The 19214-nt window shown below is 43.0% G+C and overlaps 1 protein-coding gene across 3 annotated transcripts in view; it reads right to left on the bottom strand.

Annotated features, from left to right (window-relative positions):
• Positions 1-19214, bottom strand: part of LOC138651327 (C-Jun-amino-terminal kinase-interacting protein 4-like) — an 834119-nt gene that overhangs the window by 734610 nt on the left and 80295 nt on the right. For all 3 annotated transcript variants that reach the window (XM_069741428.1, XM_069741429.1, XM_069741430.1), the window contains exons 2-3: positions 10628-10748; positions 6723-6793 (exon numbers count right to left, since the gene is read on the bottom strand). In XM_069741428.1, the coding sequence (XP_069597529.1) occupies positions 6723-6793; positions 10628-10748 (192 nt within the window). The remainder of the gene's footprint in view (positions 1-6722; positions 6794-10627; positions 10749-19214) is intronic.

Genomic DNA, 19214 nt, shown 5'->3' with positions numbered 1-19214 from the left:
CAGTCAGCAATAGTGCAAGTTCCACCACTTAAAAAGATGAGAGGCGTCTGTAATTTACATCATAGGTAGACCTCAACTATGGGAGACAAACTGAGAAAAAAAAATCCAGAAAATCACATTGTCTGTTTTTTTAACATTTTATTTGCATATTATGGTGGAAAATAAGTATTTGGTCAGAAACAACCAATCAAGATTTCTGGCTCTCACAGACCTGTAACTTCTTCTTTAAGAGTCTCCTCTTTCCTCCACTCATTACCTGTAGTAATGGCACCTGTTTAAACTTGTTATCAGTATAAAAAGACACCTGTGCACACCCTCAAACAGTCTGACTCCAAACTCCACTATGGTGAAGACCAAAGAGCTGTCAAAGGACACCAGAAACAAAATTGTAGCCCTGCACCAGGCTGGGAAGACTGAATCTGCAATAGCCAACCAGCTTGGAGTGAAGAAATCAACAGTTAGAGCAATAATTAGAAAATTGAAGACATACAAGACCACTGATAATCTCCCTCGATCTGGGGCTCCACGCAAAATCCCACCCCGTGGGGTCAGAATGATCACAAGAACGGTGAGCAAAAATCCCAGAACCACGCGGGGGGACCTACTGAATGAACTGCAGAGAGCTGGCACCAATGTAACAAGGCCTACCATAAGTAACACACTACGCCACCATGGACTCAGATCCTGCAGTGCCAGACGTGTCCCACTGCTTAAGCCAGTACATGTCCGGGCCCGTCTGAAGTTTGCTAGAGAGCATTTGGATGATCCAGAGGAGTTTTGGGAGAATGTCCTATGGTCTGATGAAACCAAACTGGAACTGTTTGGTAGAAACACAACTTGTCATGTTTGGAGGAAAAAGAATACTGAGTTGCATCCATCAAACACCATACCTACTGTAAAGCATGGTGGTGGAAACATCATGCTTTGGGGCTGTTTCTCTGCAAAGGGGCCAGGACGACTGATCCGGGTACATGAAAGAATGAATGGGGCCATGTATCGTGAGATTTTGAGTGCAAACCTCCTTCCATCAGCAAGGGCATTGAAGATGAAACGTGGCTGGGTCTTTCAACATGACAATGATCCAAAGCACACCGCCAGGGCAACGAAGGAGTGGCTTCGTAAGAAGCATTTCAAGGTCCTGGAGTGGCCTAGCCAGTCTCCAGATCTCAACCCTATAGAAAACCTTTGGAGGGAGTTGAAAGTCCGTGTTGCCAAGCGAAAAGCCAAAAACATCACTGCTCTAGAGGAGATCTGCATGGAGGAATGGGCCAACATACCAACAACAGTGTGTGGCAACCTTGTGAAGACTTACAGAAAACGTTTGACCTCTGTCATTGCCAACAAAGGATATATTACAAAGTATTGAGATGAAATTTTGTTTCTGACCAAATACTTATTTTCCACCATAATATGCAAATAAAATGTTAAAAAAACAGACAATGTGATTTTCTGGATTTTTTTTTCTCAGTTTGTCTCCCATAGTTGAGGTTTACCTATGATGTAAATTACAGACGCCTCTCATCTTTTTAAGTGGTGGAACTTGCACTATTGCTGACTGACTAAATACTTTTTTGCCCCACTGTATGTCAGTGAGACACATATATGTATATATATTAATATTTATTCCAGCGCTATACAGCTTGAAAGCCGGTAATTCAATTACCGGCTTTTTCTTTCTCCTTCCTAAAACCCGACATGATTTGAGACATGGTTTACATACAGTAAATCATGTCTTCTCTCCATTTTTTTTGCAGATTCCACACTACTAATGTCAGTAGTGTGTATCTGCAAAATTTGGCCGTTCTAGCTCTTAAAATAAAGGGTTAAATGGCGGAAAAAATTGGCGTGGGCTCCCGCGCAATTTTCTCCGCCAGAGTAGTAAAGCCAGTGACTGAGGGCAGATATTAATAGCCTGGAGAGGGTCCACGGTTATTGGCCCCCCCCTGGCTAAAAATATCTGCCCCCAGCCACCCCAGAACAGGCACATCTGGAAGATGCGCCTATTCTGGCACTTGGCCACTCTCTTCCCATTCCCGTGTAGCGGTGGGATATGGGGTAATGAAGGGTTAATGCCACCTTGCTATTGTAAGGTGACATTAAGCCTAATTAATAATGGAGAGGCGTCAATTATGACACCTATCCATTATTAATCCAATTGAATGAAAGGGTTAAATAAAACACAAACACATTATTTAAAATTATTTTAATGAAATAAAAACAATGGTTGTTGGAGTATTTTATTCTACGCCCAATCCAGTCACTGAAGACCCTCGTTCTGTGAAAGAAAAAACATAATAAACCAACAATATACTTACCCTCCGCAGATCTGTAACGTCCAACGATGTAAATCCTTCTGAAGGGGTTAAAACATTTTGCAGCAAGGAGCTTTGCTAATGCAGGCTGCTCCTCGCTGCAAAACCCCGGGGAATGAGTCTAAATATAGATCAATGAGCTATATTTAGCTTCATTTGCGGTGAGGCGCCCTCTGCTGGCTGTTTATAGATCGTGGGAACTTGCCTAGAAAGCCTGGGAGCTTTCTAGGAAATTTCCCTCATTGATCTATATTTAGACTAGATTAGAAGAACTTTGGGATTTTAGGACTGATCACCATCCTTGGCCCAGAACGTCCCCCATGTGAGCTCCCCAACCAAATGGGCTGGCATCGGTCACGACTACATTGTCCGGTATGATTCCCCATTGAACCCCCTTTCACAAATGGTACATGTCCAGCCACCACCTTAGGTCGCAGAGAGTAGCAGTTGATAGCCTGAGTTTCCCACTTAGGCGACTTGGAAGCTTTCTTTCTGCCTCGAGGATCTCGGATTGCAGTACACGAGTATGGGATTGAGCCTATTGAACAGCCGGTATACATGATGTCAATGACCCCAGCAGGGACATTGCATCTCTTAATGTTAGATCTGGATTTTTTTCTCACTGCTCTGCCTTTGTGAATACTCTTGTTTTTTGTCTTCTGGCAGAAAACATGACTGATCCTCCGAGTTTAGAAGAATACCGAGGAAAACTTGACACGTTGAGGGTTCTAGCTTTGATTTCTTTAGGTTGATCAACCAACCAAGGTCCTACAGAGCTGATATTATACAGTTTAACAACCGAATTTCCAACTATCAGGAAACTATCCAAGTAGGGTACAAAGGGTATCCTTTTCTCTGACATGGGCCATTATTTCCGCAATTATCTTAGTAAATATTCTCGGGGCCATGGACAGGCCAAAAGGCATTGCTGCAAACTAAAAATGCCTAACCTGAGGAACTGCTGGTGATCCTTGTAAATGGGAGATAGTACGCATCTTTTAGATCCAGCACAGACATGTAACACCTGGGAAATAGAAGTTTAGTTGTCGACCTAATGGACTCCATCTTAAAGGCACGATATTGTAGAAATTTATTTAATTTCCGCAAATTTATGGTCGTCCTAAAGGATCCATCAGGCATGAAAATCAAAAATAGAGTAGTAAAACCCCTCCCTTTCTTGATCTTTTGGAACTTCTACAATAACTTGCTTTTTCCTCAACTGCTGAATTTCTATTTCTAGGGCCTACTGTTGGCCGAAGAATCAAGAGTAGTCAACACAATTATTTGGAGGTATTTTCTGAAACTCCAATCTCAACCCTGATGCAATTATACCTAAGATCCAGCTACTGGATGTTATCGTGGCCCATTGATTAAAGAAATATTTTAATCTACCCCCCACTGGGAGATCAGTCTTATCTATAGTTGCGTCTGCGTCTTGATGATGATGAAGAGCTGCCGAAGTATGCACTTTTTTCTTTTGCGCCGTTGGTTCCCAATCTCGGTCTGAATGAGACCTCCGGAAAGGCATTCCTCCTCTGAAGGTATTTCTGAAAGTAGGATTAAATACCTTAGGAAATCCCTTTTTCCTAATCTCTGCCTTCGCAAGGATATCATCCAGCACAGGGCCAAATAGGTACTCACCCCTACATGGAATAGTACACAATTTTGCTCTAGCTTGAGCATCGCCTTTCCAGGTTTTAAGCCAAAGCGCTCACCAGGCAGCATTCGAAAGAACTGCCGATCTAGCTGCTAACTTCAAAGAGTCTACAGATGCATCCGCCAAGTACGCTACCCCTTTCACGGATCTGAGATAGAGAGTCTAGCAGTTTATCTCTAGGAACCTTAGCTTTAAGATGGTCCTCCAGCTGACTTACCTAGATCATAACAGATCTGGCAGTACAGGTACTGGCAATCGCAGGCTTAAACGCTCCAGATGACGATTCCCAAACCTTCTTTAAGAACATGTCTGCTTTTCTGTCAGATGGGTCCTTAAGAAGGCCTACATCTTCCAGTGGTTGAGTGGCTAACCTTGATGTGGAAGCCACAGCTGCGTCCACTTTAGGGACTTTAACCCACTCAGACAAAAGTTAATCATCAAAGGGGTATCTACTTTTTGCGGATGATGGTAAAAACCCCTTATCCTGTTTATCCCATTCACGCCTAACAAGATCTTTAACCCCTTAGTGACAGAGCCAATTTGGTACTTAATGATCGAGCCAATTTTTGCAATTCTGACCACTGTCACTTTATGAGGTTATAACTCTGGAACGCTTCAACGGATCCCGCTGATTCGGAGATTGTTTTTTCGTGACATATTGTACTTCATGTTAGTGGTAACATTTCTTCGATATTACTTGCGATTATTTATGAAAAAAACGGAAATATGGCGAAAATTTTTAAAATTTTGCAATTTTCAAACTTTGTATTTTTATGCCCTTAAATCAGAGAGATATGTCACGAAAAATAGTTAATAAATAACATTTCCCACATGTCTACTTTACATCAGCACAATTTTGGAAACAAAATTTTTTTTTGTTAGGGAGTTATAAGGGTTAAAAGTTGACCAGCAATTTCTCATTTTTACAACACCATTTTTTTTAGGGACCACATCACATTTGAAGTCATTTTGAGGGGTCTATATGATAGAAAATAATGAAGTGTGACACCATTCTAAGAACTACACCCCTCAAGGTTCTCAAAACCACACTCAAGAAGTTTATTAACCCTTTACGTGCTTCACAGGAACTGAAACAATGTGGAAGGAAAAAATGAACATTTAACTTTTTTTTGCAAACATCTTAATTCAGAACCATTTTTTTTATTTTCACAAGTGTAAAAACAAAAATGTAACCATAAATTTTGTTATGCAATTTCTCCTGAATACGCCAATACCCCATATGTGGGGGTAAACCACTTTTTGGGCGCACCGCAGAACTTGGAAGTGAAGGAGCGCCGTTTGACTTCAATGCAGAATTGGCTGGAATTGAGATCGGACGCCATGTCACGTTTAGAGAGCCCCTGATGTGCCTAAACAGTGGAAACCCCTCACAAGTGACACCATTTTGGAAACTAGACCCCTTAAGGAACTTATCTAGATGTGTGGTGAGCACTTTGAATGCCCAAGTGCTTCACAGAAGTTTATAATGCAGAGTCGTGAAAATAAAAAATATTGGCCGCAATATTGGATTGAAGTTCATTCTCTGTCCTCCGTAGTACACGCCTGCGCAAGGCAAGATTGGAGGACAGAGAATGAACTTCAATCCAATATTTCGGCCAGCATGCAGCCAGCGGGTAAGCAAAGGGTGAATCAAACACCCGAAAACTCCGCCCATATGACCCAAAAACAGTCCCGCCAAATTCAGGTGACAGGTTCCCTTTAAAGGAACATTTGATTTCTTCCCTGATAACCGCTCTTAAGTCTGATGTACGGAGGGGAGCTTCTTCCTCTAAAGTATGGCAACTACACACCTGACGCAGCTTTTCAACATGTCTGGCAAGGGTACTGTGCATAATACACACTGCTTGTGTTTGGTTTTTCTTGTTCTTTTTTAACCTATAACACAACACAAGAAAATGGAACAAATCAGCTACCAGGTGTAGATCACACACTCACCCAAGGCTGACCAAAGGAGTACCGGTTCTGGAGGAGGTGAATTGCCACGTGACGCTGGGGTGTTTGAACTCTGCCGGCCCCGTACTACAGCGCTGCTGCTCCTTGAATGGCTACTACCACTCTTTCTGTGCTGCTCGGGCACCTCCACCTGAAGGTGCTCTACGTCCCCCACAGAGGACATCTTGCCGCACACTGCTCACCTGCTCTGTTTTAAGAAAATGCCCCACACCTCCTCCTGGCCTTACCCGGAAGTACTGCAACTACTTCTGGGTCACAAGCGCTTTATCTTCCCGGGATGAGCGCCTGAGCAGCGCCGCGCTCACGCGACACAGGGCGGCATTCCCCGGCCCCTGGGATCGCGACATCCTTATGCCCAGTCGAGGGGGGAGTCTGCGAGCAGTACACCCCCCCCCCCCCCCCCCCGACGCTGCTTCCAGTGCCCCCGTCTCTGCCATTCCAGCAGAGACCGCGCAGAGGCTTGATGGACCTGGGTGAATTTTCAACCTGCAGGCTCCCGTGCAGGACAGGAACCCAAACTGGACAGGTGAGTGGGACGGCCCCTTTATAACCTGTAGGTTCATGTCCTGATGGTGGGCGGATCCCCTCTCTCTCGTAATGGGTGCAGTCGTGGCAATAGGAAAATGTTTGTGCTTTTTCTCAAAATGCAAGTGGATTTTGTAGCACAGTTCTGAACATGTTAATGTATCATAAAACTACAACGCTGGTCCACTGATGGTTCGAGTACATTTTCCTCAGAAGTAAAAGTATTTTTTTTTAGAATAAAATGAATGAGTTACCTTGGCATTGAATTGTGTAAGTAAGGCAAGTTCCTTATTCAAGAGGGTCTTTTGTTCCTCCAATCCAACAACTAATTCAAAAAAAAAAGTTTATCAAATTAGTAAATTTATAAATGCTTTGCGCAAAAAAATTAATACAAATATGTATATGTAGTTATAAGTGAAATACTAGCATTGTATGCATTTTCAAACAAACGCTAATATTTACTGTATAAACTGAAATTTGTTCACAGACTTAGCTTTTCTCTTAAACACTGTACTAACATTTAGTTATATAACCTTTATTTCGGATAACTGCTTTACATCTCTGTGGCATGGAGTCAACTAAAATCTGACAACTGCGAAAAAGACACAATTTTAAGTTTAACCAAGTATTGATCTATAAGGCCAACCACCTTATGAGGGAAGATTCCATCCCAACTTTAAAGGGGTTGGCCAATACGTTAAAGAGAACCTGTAACCAGGTTTGGCCGATATGAGACAGTCACCCCCTTTCAGAGCTTATATATAACATTCTATAATGCGGTCCGGTCTGAGGGATGTCTCATCTTGGTCTGGCGCATCCCATCTATTTGCGATGCCATCCTTCTTGCCTCGTGTAGATGACGCATCGCTGAATCATCCACACAGCCTCTTCGGCACCACGCTCCTGCGCAGGTGTACTTATCTGCCCTATTGAGAGCAGAGCAAAGTACTGTAGTGCGCAGCTGCTGGGGCTCTCTGACCTTTTACAGCACCTGTGCACTGCAGTTCTTTGCTCTGCCCTCAACAGGGCAGATAAGTACACCTGCGCAGGAGCGTGGTGCTGCAGAGACTATGTAGATGATGCAGCAATGCATCATTCACAAGGCACAAGCAGGACGACGGCATCGCAAGTAGATGGGAGGCGTCGGACCAAGAAGAGTGACAACACTCGGACTGGACCACCCCGTAGGTGAGTATAATAAAAGTTATTTTCTTCTCTTAAAGGTCGGGTTGGGGGGCAATTTAGAATGCTGTATATCAGCCCTGAGAGTTGATGGCAGTAACTCATATCAGCCAAGAGTGCTGACAGGTTCACTTTAACTCATTTGTAAATAGTTTGCTTTCCCAAATCTTTCTGTATCATGACATATTCTCCTTGCCCCATTATGCCTGTCAGAGAATCAACTGGCAGAGAATCCCCAGACCTCCTGTGATGTCATGCCAGATTGTCCATGAATTCCTGACATGTCATCACATTCATGTGACTTTCCATGATGTGGGTGGGCAGGGCTCCATTCAGCAGCACAAACAGCTTCTGTGTATGACGCTCACTTGTATATACATATATATAGCAGGTGTATTTCTCAGTGAATTTATACATGCTGTTACATACCTTGTGTAGAGATGGGCGGACCCCTGGATGTTCGGGTCAGGCCGAACAGTTACAAAAAGTTCGGGTTCGGATACCAAAATAGTAACCGGACCCGAACCTGGACCCCATTCACTTGAATGGGGGGCCCAGACAGTGTTTTCCACAATGTCATGTACATGACAGGATGGCAAACATCGCTCCTGATTGCCAGTAAAATCATCACTGCCGATCAAACAATCGTGGTTCTCACACTGTCAAATGGCAGCGTGAGTCTGCAGCTGTGATCGGTGGTATAACGTTTACTTCAGGTCACTGGTGCCAACTGCCGCCAATAAGTGAGAGCACTAGTGCCCGATATGAGTATTCATCAGCCAGCGCTGTAAATAAATAATTAAAAAAAAAAACTAAAAAAACAGTGTGTTCTCAATTGTATTTTTGATAATCAGCCAGGCAAAACTCACAGTTGGTGGCTGCAACCCTCAGCTGTCAGCTTCAGCAAGGCTAGTTATCAAGGATAGAGGGATCCCTACACCGTATTTTTATAAGTGTCTTATAGACGCCTCTCCTTTGCTAATCCGTGGGCTTGTTGTCACCTGACAATACAGAAGTGACATCAACCCCACAAAATATAACCCCACTTGCCACCGCTACAGGGCAAGTGGGAAGGGCAAGTGGGAAGAGCTGGGCGAAGCGCCAGAATTGGCACATGTAACAGATGCACCTTCTCTGGGTGGCTGTGGGCTGCTATTTTTTGACTGGGGGAGGGGCAATATCCATGTCCCCTTACCAGCCTGAGTATATCAGCCCCCAGCTGTCTGCTTTAGCTTGACTGGTTGTCAAAAATAGGGGGACCCCGCTCCATTTTTTTTTTTAATTATTTACTTAAAATTAAAAAAAAAAAAAGAGCGTGGGAACCCTCTATTCTGGATAACTATTCTTGATATCAAACTACAGGGGAAGCCACAAATTTTTTTTTTTTTTTTTTTTTAGGCTTCTTTCACACTAGCGTCGGAATCTCCCCGTCGCAATGCGTCGGGGAGATTCCGACGCTAGCGTTTAACGCTTTGCACAACGGAGGCAGCGGATGCATGTCTCCGGCGCATCCGCTGCCCCATTGTAAGGTGCGGGGAGGTGGGGGCGGAGTTCCGGCAGCGCAGGCGCGGTTGGAAAAAGCGGTCCGTCAGGAGAAAAAAAACGTTACATGTAGCGTTTTTTGCTCCCGACGGTCCGCCAAAGCACGACGCATCCGTCTTGCGACGGATGCGAAGTGTGGCAATCCGTCACAAATGCGTCGTCAATACAAGTCTATGGGGAAAAAACGCATCCTGCAAGCACTTTTGCAGGATGCGTTTTTTCTGCAAAACGACGCATTGTGACGGATTAAAAAAAACGCTTGTGTGAAAGTACCCTAACAGTGCAGGAACCACCTGATGAACGATGAATACTCCCATCAGCAGCTGATGCTCTCAGGAGCAGTAGTCCCAGCCGACACCAATGACCGGAGGGTAAACTTTATACCTCTCATAACAGCTGCACGCTCACGCTATCTTTTGACAGCGTGGGAACCGCAGCTCTCTGACCGGCGGGGATGGTTTCACCGCCGATCAGAAGCGGAGTTTGCCGCACTGTCATGCGCATGACAGCGCGAAACACCCGGTGTTTGGGCAGCCGAACCTGAACAGTAACACGGACTTCCTGGTGAAGTCCGTGTTCAGTGTCCGCGCCCGAACAGTAGGTGTTCGGTACGGACGTCAAACTTCACTGTTCGGATTCACCCATCTCTTGTGGTAAGTGATAAAGGTATTCTTTATTTTTCAGTCCACACAGTTGTAGTTGAGAAATACACCACTGTTCATTTTACTGTACATAGAATTGTACTGGAAAACATGAAAAAAATATTAGTGCGGTGACATTGAGGAAACAAAAAATACAATTTTCTGAAATTTTGTTTTTATAGACTTCACTGTGTGGTGAAAAGGACCTGGCAGGAGGATTCTCCAGTTAACTATAAATAAGGAAGTAGCAAACTTGTGTATCTTAAGAGGGAAAATTAATAGGATTATTTTTGTTTGCGACATTTTCTGTCAATTGGGATGTGCAGGGATTTGTTTCTTTGTGTGGCAAACAAATGTTTTATTTTATTTATACAGGCCTGCAGCGGCCATGGTAGCCCATCGGTTCCCAGTAACCAGCACACGATCTGGCAATGATGTAATATTAATGGCGCTGCTAAAGATTACAGTGACATAAATGGTTAAATGAGAGCGATTGGCTCAAGCTACACTACACTAGCTACAGATTGATGTGGGCTATATAACAGCTGGCATCTGCCTGCTATGGTGCGGGCTCGGCTGCTGATCCTGCAACATAGACGACAACCTGGTATAGGATGTACAATAGGAGTTAAATACAGATTTGTAGGAAAAGATTCAGCAGAGGGAAGACCACCCATTCATTATTATACACAGGGGTTTTAATGAATAAATTCCATTTTACACAATCTTTTCCCACAATCTTACAGATCAGACAACTCGGCTCCTATAACCTGCGGATCATACAATGCACTTACTCTGATCAGCATAACTTCGAGCTTTCAGTTCCATGTTCTTATTTTGAGCTTCTATATTTAGGAAACTGGTTTTAAAAAGTTTCCTCTCTTGTTCAATACCATCTTCCATTTCTATACATCTCTGAAAAAGATGGGCAATGAACATACAATCAAAACAAATATAGATAACTAGATGGCAGCCCGATTCTAAAGAATCGGGAGTCTAGAATCCATATATACTTTATTTATTCAAATGTAAGAATAATACAATTAATAAATAATAGTAAGAAAGAACAAAAATAATAGGCAGTATATGGAGAAAACACCAAACAAAAACAGTTCAAAATTGGTGTGAAAATGTCACTGAACCACTTCACAACTAAATATATATAGTTTTGGTAAATGGTATTATCATTTTTTGACGAAATTCGGCAGGAGCTTGAAGAGCAACGTCACTGGGCCCGCCTCCACGCAGTAGAAACTTGCTGTGAGGTAAAAATTCAAAAATCACACCAAAATGGCGGGCGGAGTGTGTCACAGTACGGCACGTTTCTGATTGGTCGCTCGCAGCAGGCGGCAACCAATCAGACACTGGACACTGTTGACGTCACTTATCTCCGGACATTAGCTCCGGACAAAGCCACGGAAGTTGGCACAAATTGCAGGAAGTAGTATTCTAGGCAATTAATCTCCGGACATTAGCTCCGGACATTAGCTCCGGACAAAGCCACAGAAGTTGGCACAAATTGCAGGAAGTAGTATTCTAGGCAATTATATATTAGATATTGGGAGACCACTGACACATAATATACATACCGGACTCATCACATCATCCATTTTCTCAATGGCTAGTACCATCATAAAGTGAGTCTGACAGCGGAGTTATGCTGCCCGAACCAAGGGCAGTGTGAATCAGACACTGACTCCACATTTCATAGAAAACTTACAATTAAAAGCTGGCCGAGGACATTGCAGACCTAGTAACTAGTCCAAGAGACGGGTAACCCTTTAGCATCTTGACACCACGATCTTAGAGTGAAAAGTCTCTCTCTATACATGTGAAGAATGGATCAGTCACTCAGGGTAAGGGGCCATGGAGGAGCTGCCATGGTTCATGGTCCCTGGCTAGCCAGCCATGGTGCAGGTAGCCAGCCATGGTGCATGGTCTCCAGCCAGCTTTCCAATGTAGGTTTTCCATCAAAGGCTGCAGCATTTCAGAGTAAAACATACCTGGCTAAAATAACAGAGCTAGTGTCCAATTAATGCTGTCAGTGGTTCGGACTGCATTAATCAGCTGTCAGGTCTCTTACAAATGAGGGCCAGATTCATAATTTGCATTTCTATAAATCAGTATTTCTTTTTGTGGTGCCATTTGTTGACTTTTCTGTATGGAGTATGCGGGTCATGAATTTTGCATAAAATTTGTTTTTTTTCCATATTTATCCGTAGAATGCCTTTTCAGAGGAAAAATTCACATGTTCTGTTAAATGGGAGCAAAAGCTGCAGATTAACGTAACAATCACTCCAATGGGTTTAGAATACATTTCAATAACAAAAAAAAGTTTCAATTGATAAATCAACCAAAACCAGACAAAACTGAATCAGGCTCCAAGTCTAACATTACATTTTAGAAACATTTGGACACTGACCAGATAGGACAATTTACATACTGTACATGAGGGCAGATTTTTGGACAGTGCATACACAGATAAGACAGTCTTAAAACACTATTTATCACAGTGGTTCAAGCACTTTGACAAATCTGGCATACTTTAAGACTGTCTAGCCTGACTTTACACCACTATTTGTTGACTTACTTTGAGTCAGAAATATGCGTCACAATTCTGGCACATTTTTTTGGCACTGATATGCATGTTAGTTCATGCCCCTTTGTTGGTAAATTACATCCCTTTCAGAGAGGCCTGGAAGTCGGCAGAAAATATAAGTTTCAAAGGTCATGTCTTGCCAGCTCATCACTCTCACAGTAAATTCTCCCCTTCACATAGGGTGCACGGTTCTAGGAGCATGAAATATGTATAGGAAAAGTCCAGCACTTAAAGTCCAGACTGTAAAACACTGTGTTTGTTTCAGGAACATACACAAGTGGAAGAAGAATGTTGGTTCCCTGCTGTTAAGTTAAAGTAAGGAAAACCCACAATGGTCTCTAAGATAACTTGAAACTGACAAAAGTAATTTTCAGTTTAAAATTATTGAATATCAACTAACGAAAAATCAAACACTGCTTTTGAATTGTGGTTCAATTGAAAAAAAAAGAAAAAAAAAAATTAAATCACATACACAAAGTGATGGTGTCAAGCAGTGTGGGAAGACTAAGTGCAACACAAAAAGGATGAGGGGAAGGATGCCCAAATTCTAGGGAATGGGGGAGTGGAGACCCGTAGGCAGATCTAATAGCACCGTGCCTAGCCTACTATTCCTATATTGGTTCCACACCAATCGCCGAGCAGGAAAACTAAGCCCTGTATATCTATAGAGCTAGGCCCTGAATAAGGAAGGCGGGAGATGAGATCAGTCCCCACTGTACACAAAAGACAAAAAAGGAGACAAACAAGGGAAGAAAAACTTAACTTGAGCAGACTTGAGGGATATGCCGACTGCTATAGCAGAGGGAGGTTGCCACTCGATCTAAAAGTCAGAATTAAGAAGGCGTCTGCACTGCCAAATGCAGAGACTTTCTGCAGCCAGATGCAGAGCGACTGTCTGTTGCATCTGTCACACCCGTGACAGATGGTTCCTTTAGAAAAGATTGTAAATAATTTGACCAAGGGATCAAGTTAAACTTAAGGTACCGTTACACTAAGCGACGCTGCAGCGATATAGACAACGATCCGACCTAAACTAGATCGCTGGAGCGTCGCTGTTTAGGTCGCTGTAGAGACGTCAAACACAGAAACTCCAGAACGATGCAGGAGCGATCCAGTGACGTAACGGCGACTCACTTATCGTTCTCGCTCCATGTAAAAACGTTGCTGGCGTCGTTGCTTTTGATGTCAAACATGACGATACACGCTGATCTTGCGACCAAATAAAGTTCTGGACTTCTAGTTCCGACCAGCGATATAACAGCGGGATCCAGATCGCTGCTGCGTGTCAAACACAAAGAGATCGCTATCCAGGACGCTGCAACGTCACAGATTGTTGTCGTTCTCGTTGCAAAGTTGCTGAGTATGACGGTACCTTAAGGTTTGTCCTGAAAATTTGCATCACAGGTGTTTACAAACTTTTAAACAGTCAGTCTGCCTATTTAAAACATGAAAATTAGTCATTGTGCTGTTTGGCATCCTGGAGTATACCACTTTCATATAGAGCAAAGAATGCTAAAAAGAGTGGTCTTAGGAGATTAGAAAAAAAAAAATTTACAGACAAACATTTTAAAAGTAAAGGCTATAAGACCATCTTCTAACAGCTTGATTCTCCTGTTACTACAGTTGCACATATTTAGAAGTTTAAGGTATATGGGACTCGTGATCCTCACCAGCGGCACTGTGGACAGGCGCCATCCAAGGTACCCAATAACTAGCGGTCTCCCTTCAGACGACTTGGGCTGTGACTTCCTGCATTGGGAGTGCGGCTGTGTAACTACCGGATAGGATGGGCCCCCAAGGTAGCCCTGGGGAGTTTATAAATAATAAAGCAGAAGAAGCACAGAGGCCATTTTAGGGCCTTAGGGGGAGATAAATACCCTTAAGTATTGTGGACATAGTTTTGCTACATATTTGCTGCCATACAGCTGGTAAAGGAGATTGGAACATTTTATTTCATCTGCTGGAAATCAGATAGAGCAATTCGGAAGTCTGTTTTATATTTGTGAAGTTGGCACACAATTATACAAAGGAAGCTTTGAAACATTATTCAGTGGCGACTCAGTGTGGCAGTGTTGACAAACTAATAGAGAATTAATTGAGACTTCAATACTTTGCATACTATATTGGTTGGTGTCACTGCACAATTTACTATCAGAATAAAAAGCATTTACGGTATCCTTCTAAAAACATACCCCACTAATACAACCTACTGAGTTGAGTTGGGGGAATTATTAAAAACGGAGATTAGACGTACCAGTAATATTGTTACCAAGAGTCCATCCTGACAGCACAATGGAGGTTGTCCTTCCATCCTTATAAGGACAGGAGACACACGAGAGATTAAAAGACCCCCCCCCCCCCCATCCCAGTGATTTTTCCAAGTACCACACTAGGATGAATGTAATCTTTTTTATTGCAATTTTGCACAAGTTTATCATCACTAATAAAAAAAAAAATTCTTAAGGGAGGGAATTACCAGTGCTGCCAGGACGGACTCCTGGAAACATTATTACAGGTAGGTCGAATCCCCATTTTCCAGGACGTCCCTCCTGACAGCAACATGGAGAATACCAAAGAAAGATCTCACTTGGCTGGGACTGCTGCCTGCAGCAACTTACGGCCGAAGCCATCTTGCTGCCTGTCAACGTATCCGGCTCATAGTGCTTACAGAAAGTGTTTAAAGTAGACCATGTAGCTGCTCTACAGATTTGTTCTACCAAAGCCCCCGCCCTTTCGGCCCATGCGGTTGCTACTGCTCTGGTGGAGTGGGCCCTAAAGGTTCCTTCACACATAACGATTTCGTTAACGATATCGTTGCAACGTCACGCTTTTTGTGACGTAGCAACGATACCGTTAACGAAATCGTTATGTGTGACAGCGACCAACGATCAGGCCCCTGCTGGGAGATCGTTGGTCGTGGGGAATGATCAGGACCTTTTTTTGGTCGCTGATCACCCGCTGTCATCGCTGGATCGGCGAGTGTGACGCCAATCCTGCAATGTGCTCACTTGTAACCAGGGTAAATATCGGGTTACTAAGCGCAGGGCCGCGTTTAGTAACCCAATATTTACCCTGGTTACCATTGTAAAAAAAAAAAAAAAAATACTACATACTTACATTCTGATGTCTATCACGTCCCCCGCCGTCAGCTTCCCTGCACTCACTCTCAGCGCCGGCCAGCCGTAAAGCACGCAGAGCACAGCGGTGACGTCACCGCTGTGCTCTGCTTTACGGCCGGCGCTGAGACACAGTCAGTGCGGGAAGCTGACGGCGGGGGACGTGACAGACATCGGAATGTAAGTATGTAGTGGGTTTTTTTTTTTTTACTTTTACAATGGTAACCAGGGTAAATATCGGGTTACTAAGCGCATCGTTGAAGACAGTTTCAACGATGCCGAAGTCATTCCCCTGATCGTTGGTCGCTGGAGAGAGCTGTCTGTGTGACAGCTCCCCAGCGACCACACAACGACTTACCAACGATGACGGCCAGGTCGTATCGCTGGTCGTGATCGTTGGTAAGTCGTTTAGTGTAACGGTACCTTAAGACCCTAAGGTACAGTTAATTGTTTTGCCTTGAATGCCAAGGAGATGGTAGATGTTATCCATCTAGCTAAAGTGTGTTTGGTCTCTTTTTTCCCCCTATTTTTACCCCCATATTGGACAAATAAGTTTGTGTCCTGCCTCCATTGTAAAGCGGCCTCCAGGTAGTGAATAACGGTCCAATGACAGCAAGAATTTTTCTTTTGAGTTGATTTGGTGCTGGCAAAATGAGTAAAGTATTTCCTGATTTCATTTCTGAGGAGAAACCACTTTAGGAAGAAAGACAGGGTTAAGCTTCAGAGCTATATGATCATCTAGGATCTGAATATAGGGGTTCTGTACCGAAAGAGCCTGAATCTCACCCAATCTTATTAGCCGAGGTGATGGCCACTTAAAAGACTGTTTTGAGTGTGAGTATTGCAACAATTATATTTTCTATTGCTTCATACGGGGCACAGCACAGAGCATCGAGAACCAGATTTAAATCCCATGGGGAAACAGACTTTCTTATTGTGGGCCTTAACCTCTGGATGGCTTTAGGAAATCGTGCTATCCACGGATGAGATGCCAAGGGGAAAATCGAAGAATACACTTAGGGCTGTTATCTGTACTTTTAGCGTGCTTGGTCTCAATCCCTTAATAAATCCTGCCTGGAGGAAGTTGAGAATTCTAGGGATGTCAGGTTGGGATGAGTCTATTGAAAGGCTACCACATTCTAAACAAAACCTCTTCAAAATACTATTGTAGATTGCACACGTAACGGGTTTACAGCTAGCCTGGATCGTGGAGATTACCTGGTTGGAGAGACCTTTAGCTCTTAAGTTACATAGTTACATAGTTATTAAGGTTGAAGGAAGACTTTAAGTCCATCTAGTTCAACCCATAGCCTAACTTGCCCTAACATGTTGATCCAGAGAAAGGCAAAAAAAAACCATGTGTGGTAAGCTCCACCTTGGGGAAAAAAATTCCTTCCCGACTCCACTTACGGCAATCAGACTAGTTCCCTGGATCAACGCCCTATCAAGGAATCTAGTGTATATACCCTGTAACATTATACTTTTCCAGAAATGTATCCAGTCCCCTCTTAAATTTAAGTAATGAATCACTCATTACAACATCATACGGCAGAGAGTTCATTAGTCTCACTGCTCTTACAGCAAAGAATCCGCGTCTGTTATTATGCTTAAACCTTTTTTCCTCCAAACGTAGAGGATGCCCCCTTGTCCCTGTTTCAGGTCTATGATAAAAAAGATCATCAGAAAGGTCTTTGTACTGTCCCCTCATATATTTATACATTAACATAAGATCACCCCTTAGCCTTCGTTTTTCCAAACTAAATAGCCCCAAGTGTAATAACCTATCTTGGTATTGCAGATCCCCCAGTCCTCTAATAACCTTGGTCGCTCTTCTCTGCACCCGCTCCAGTTCAGCTATGTCTTTCTTATACACCGGAGACCAGAACTGTGCACAGTATTCTAAGTGTGGTCGAACAAGTGACTTGTATAGAGGTAAAATTATGTTCTCCTCATGAGCATCTATGCTTCTTTTAATGCATCCCATTATTTTATTTGCCTTTGTAGCAGCTGCCTGACACTGGCCACTAAATATGAGTTTGTCATCCACCCATACACCCAGGTCTTTTTCATTGACGGTTTTGCCCAGAGTTTTAGAATTAAGCACATAATTATGCATCTTATTACTTCTACCCAAGTGCATGACCTTACATTTATCCCCATTAAAGCTCATTTGCCATTTATCAGCCCAAGCTTCTAGTTTACATAAATCATCCTGTAATATAAAATTGTCCTCCTCTGTATTGATTACCCTGCAGAGTTTAGTGTCATCTGCAAATATTGAAATTCTACTCTGAATGCCCCCTACAAGGTCATTAATAAATATGTTAAAAAGAAGAGGGCCCAATACTGACCCCTGTGGTACCCCACTGCTAACCGCGACCCAGTCCGATTGTGCTCCATTAATAACCACCCTTTGTTTCCTATCCCTGAGCCAGCTCTCAACCCACTTACACATATTTTCCCCTATCCCCATTATTCTCATTTTATGTATCAACCTTTTGTGCGGCACCGTATCAAAAGCTTTTGAAAAGTCCATATACACTACATCTACTGGGTTCCTTTGGTCCAGTCCGGAACTTACCTCTTCATAGAAACTGATCAAATTAGTCTGACATGAACGGTCCCTAGTAAACCCGTGCTGATACTGGGTCATGAGGTTATTCCTCTTCAGATACTCCAGTATAGCATCCCTTAGAATTCCCTCCAGGATTTTACCCACAGTAGAAGTTAAGCTTACTGGCCTATAGTTTCCGAGTTCAGTTTTTGTTCCCTTTTTGAATATTGGCACCACATTTGCTATACGCCAGTCCTGTGGTACAGACCCTGTTATGATGGAGTCTTTAAAGATTAAAAATAATGGTCTATCAATGACTGTACTTCATTCCTGCAGTACTCGAGGGTGTATCCCATCCGGGCCCGGAGATTTGTCAATTTTAGTGATTTTTAGACGCCGCCGCACTTCCTGCTGGGTTAAGCAGGTGACATTTAATGGGGAATTTTTATCACTAGTCATTTTGTCTGCCATGAGATTTTCTTGTGTAAATACTGATGAAAAAAAGTCATTTAGCATATTGGCTTTTTCCTCATCCTCATCCACCATTTCACCCAGACTATTTTTAAGGGGGCCAACACGATCATTTTTTAGTTTCTTACTATTTATGTAGTTAAAGAATATTTTAGGATTATTTTTATTCTCTCTGGCAATGAGTCTCTCTGTCTCAATCTTTGCCGCCTTGACTTGCTTTTTACAGAATGTATTTAATTCTTTGTATTTATTTAATGCCTCCTCACTACCTACTTCCTTTAATTCTCTAAATGCTATCTTTTTGTCACTTATTGCGCCCCTTACAGCTCTATTTAGCCATATTGGTTTCCTCCTATTTCTAGTATGTTTATTCCCATACGGTATATACTGTGCACAGGTCTTATCCAGGATGCTAATAAATGTCTCCCATTTTCTTTGTGTATTTTTGTGTCTCAGGATATCGTCCCATTTAATTGCACCAAGATCCTCTCTCATCCGTTGGAAATTTGCCCTCCTGAAGTTTAGTGTCCTTGTATCCCCTCTATTACACATCTTTTAAAAGGATACATGAAAGCTTATTATTTTGTGATCACTATTTCCCAAGTAACCCCCAACCCTTATATTTGCTATGCGGTCTGGCC

This window comes from Ranitomeya imitator, chromosome 10, assembly GCF_032444005.1.
Source record: "Ranitomeya imitator isolate aRanImi1 chromosome 10, aRanImi1.pri, whole genome shotgun sequence".
NCBI classification, from domain to species: Eukaryota; Metazoa; Chordata; class Amphibia; order Anura; family Dendrobatidae; genus Ranitomeya; species Ranitomeya imitator.
The sequence above is the reverse complement of the archived record's forward strand: the minus strand, read 5'-3'. Positions and strand labels throughout refer to the sequence as shown.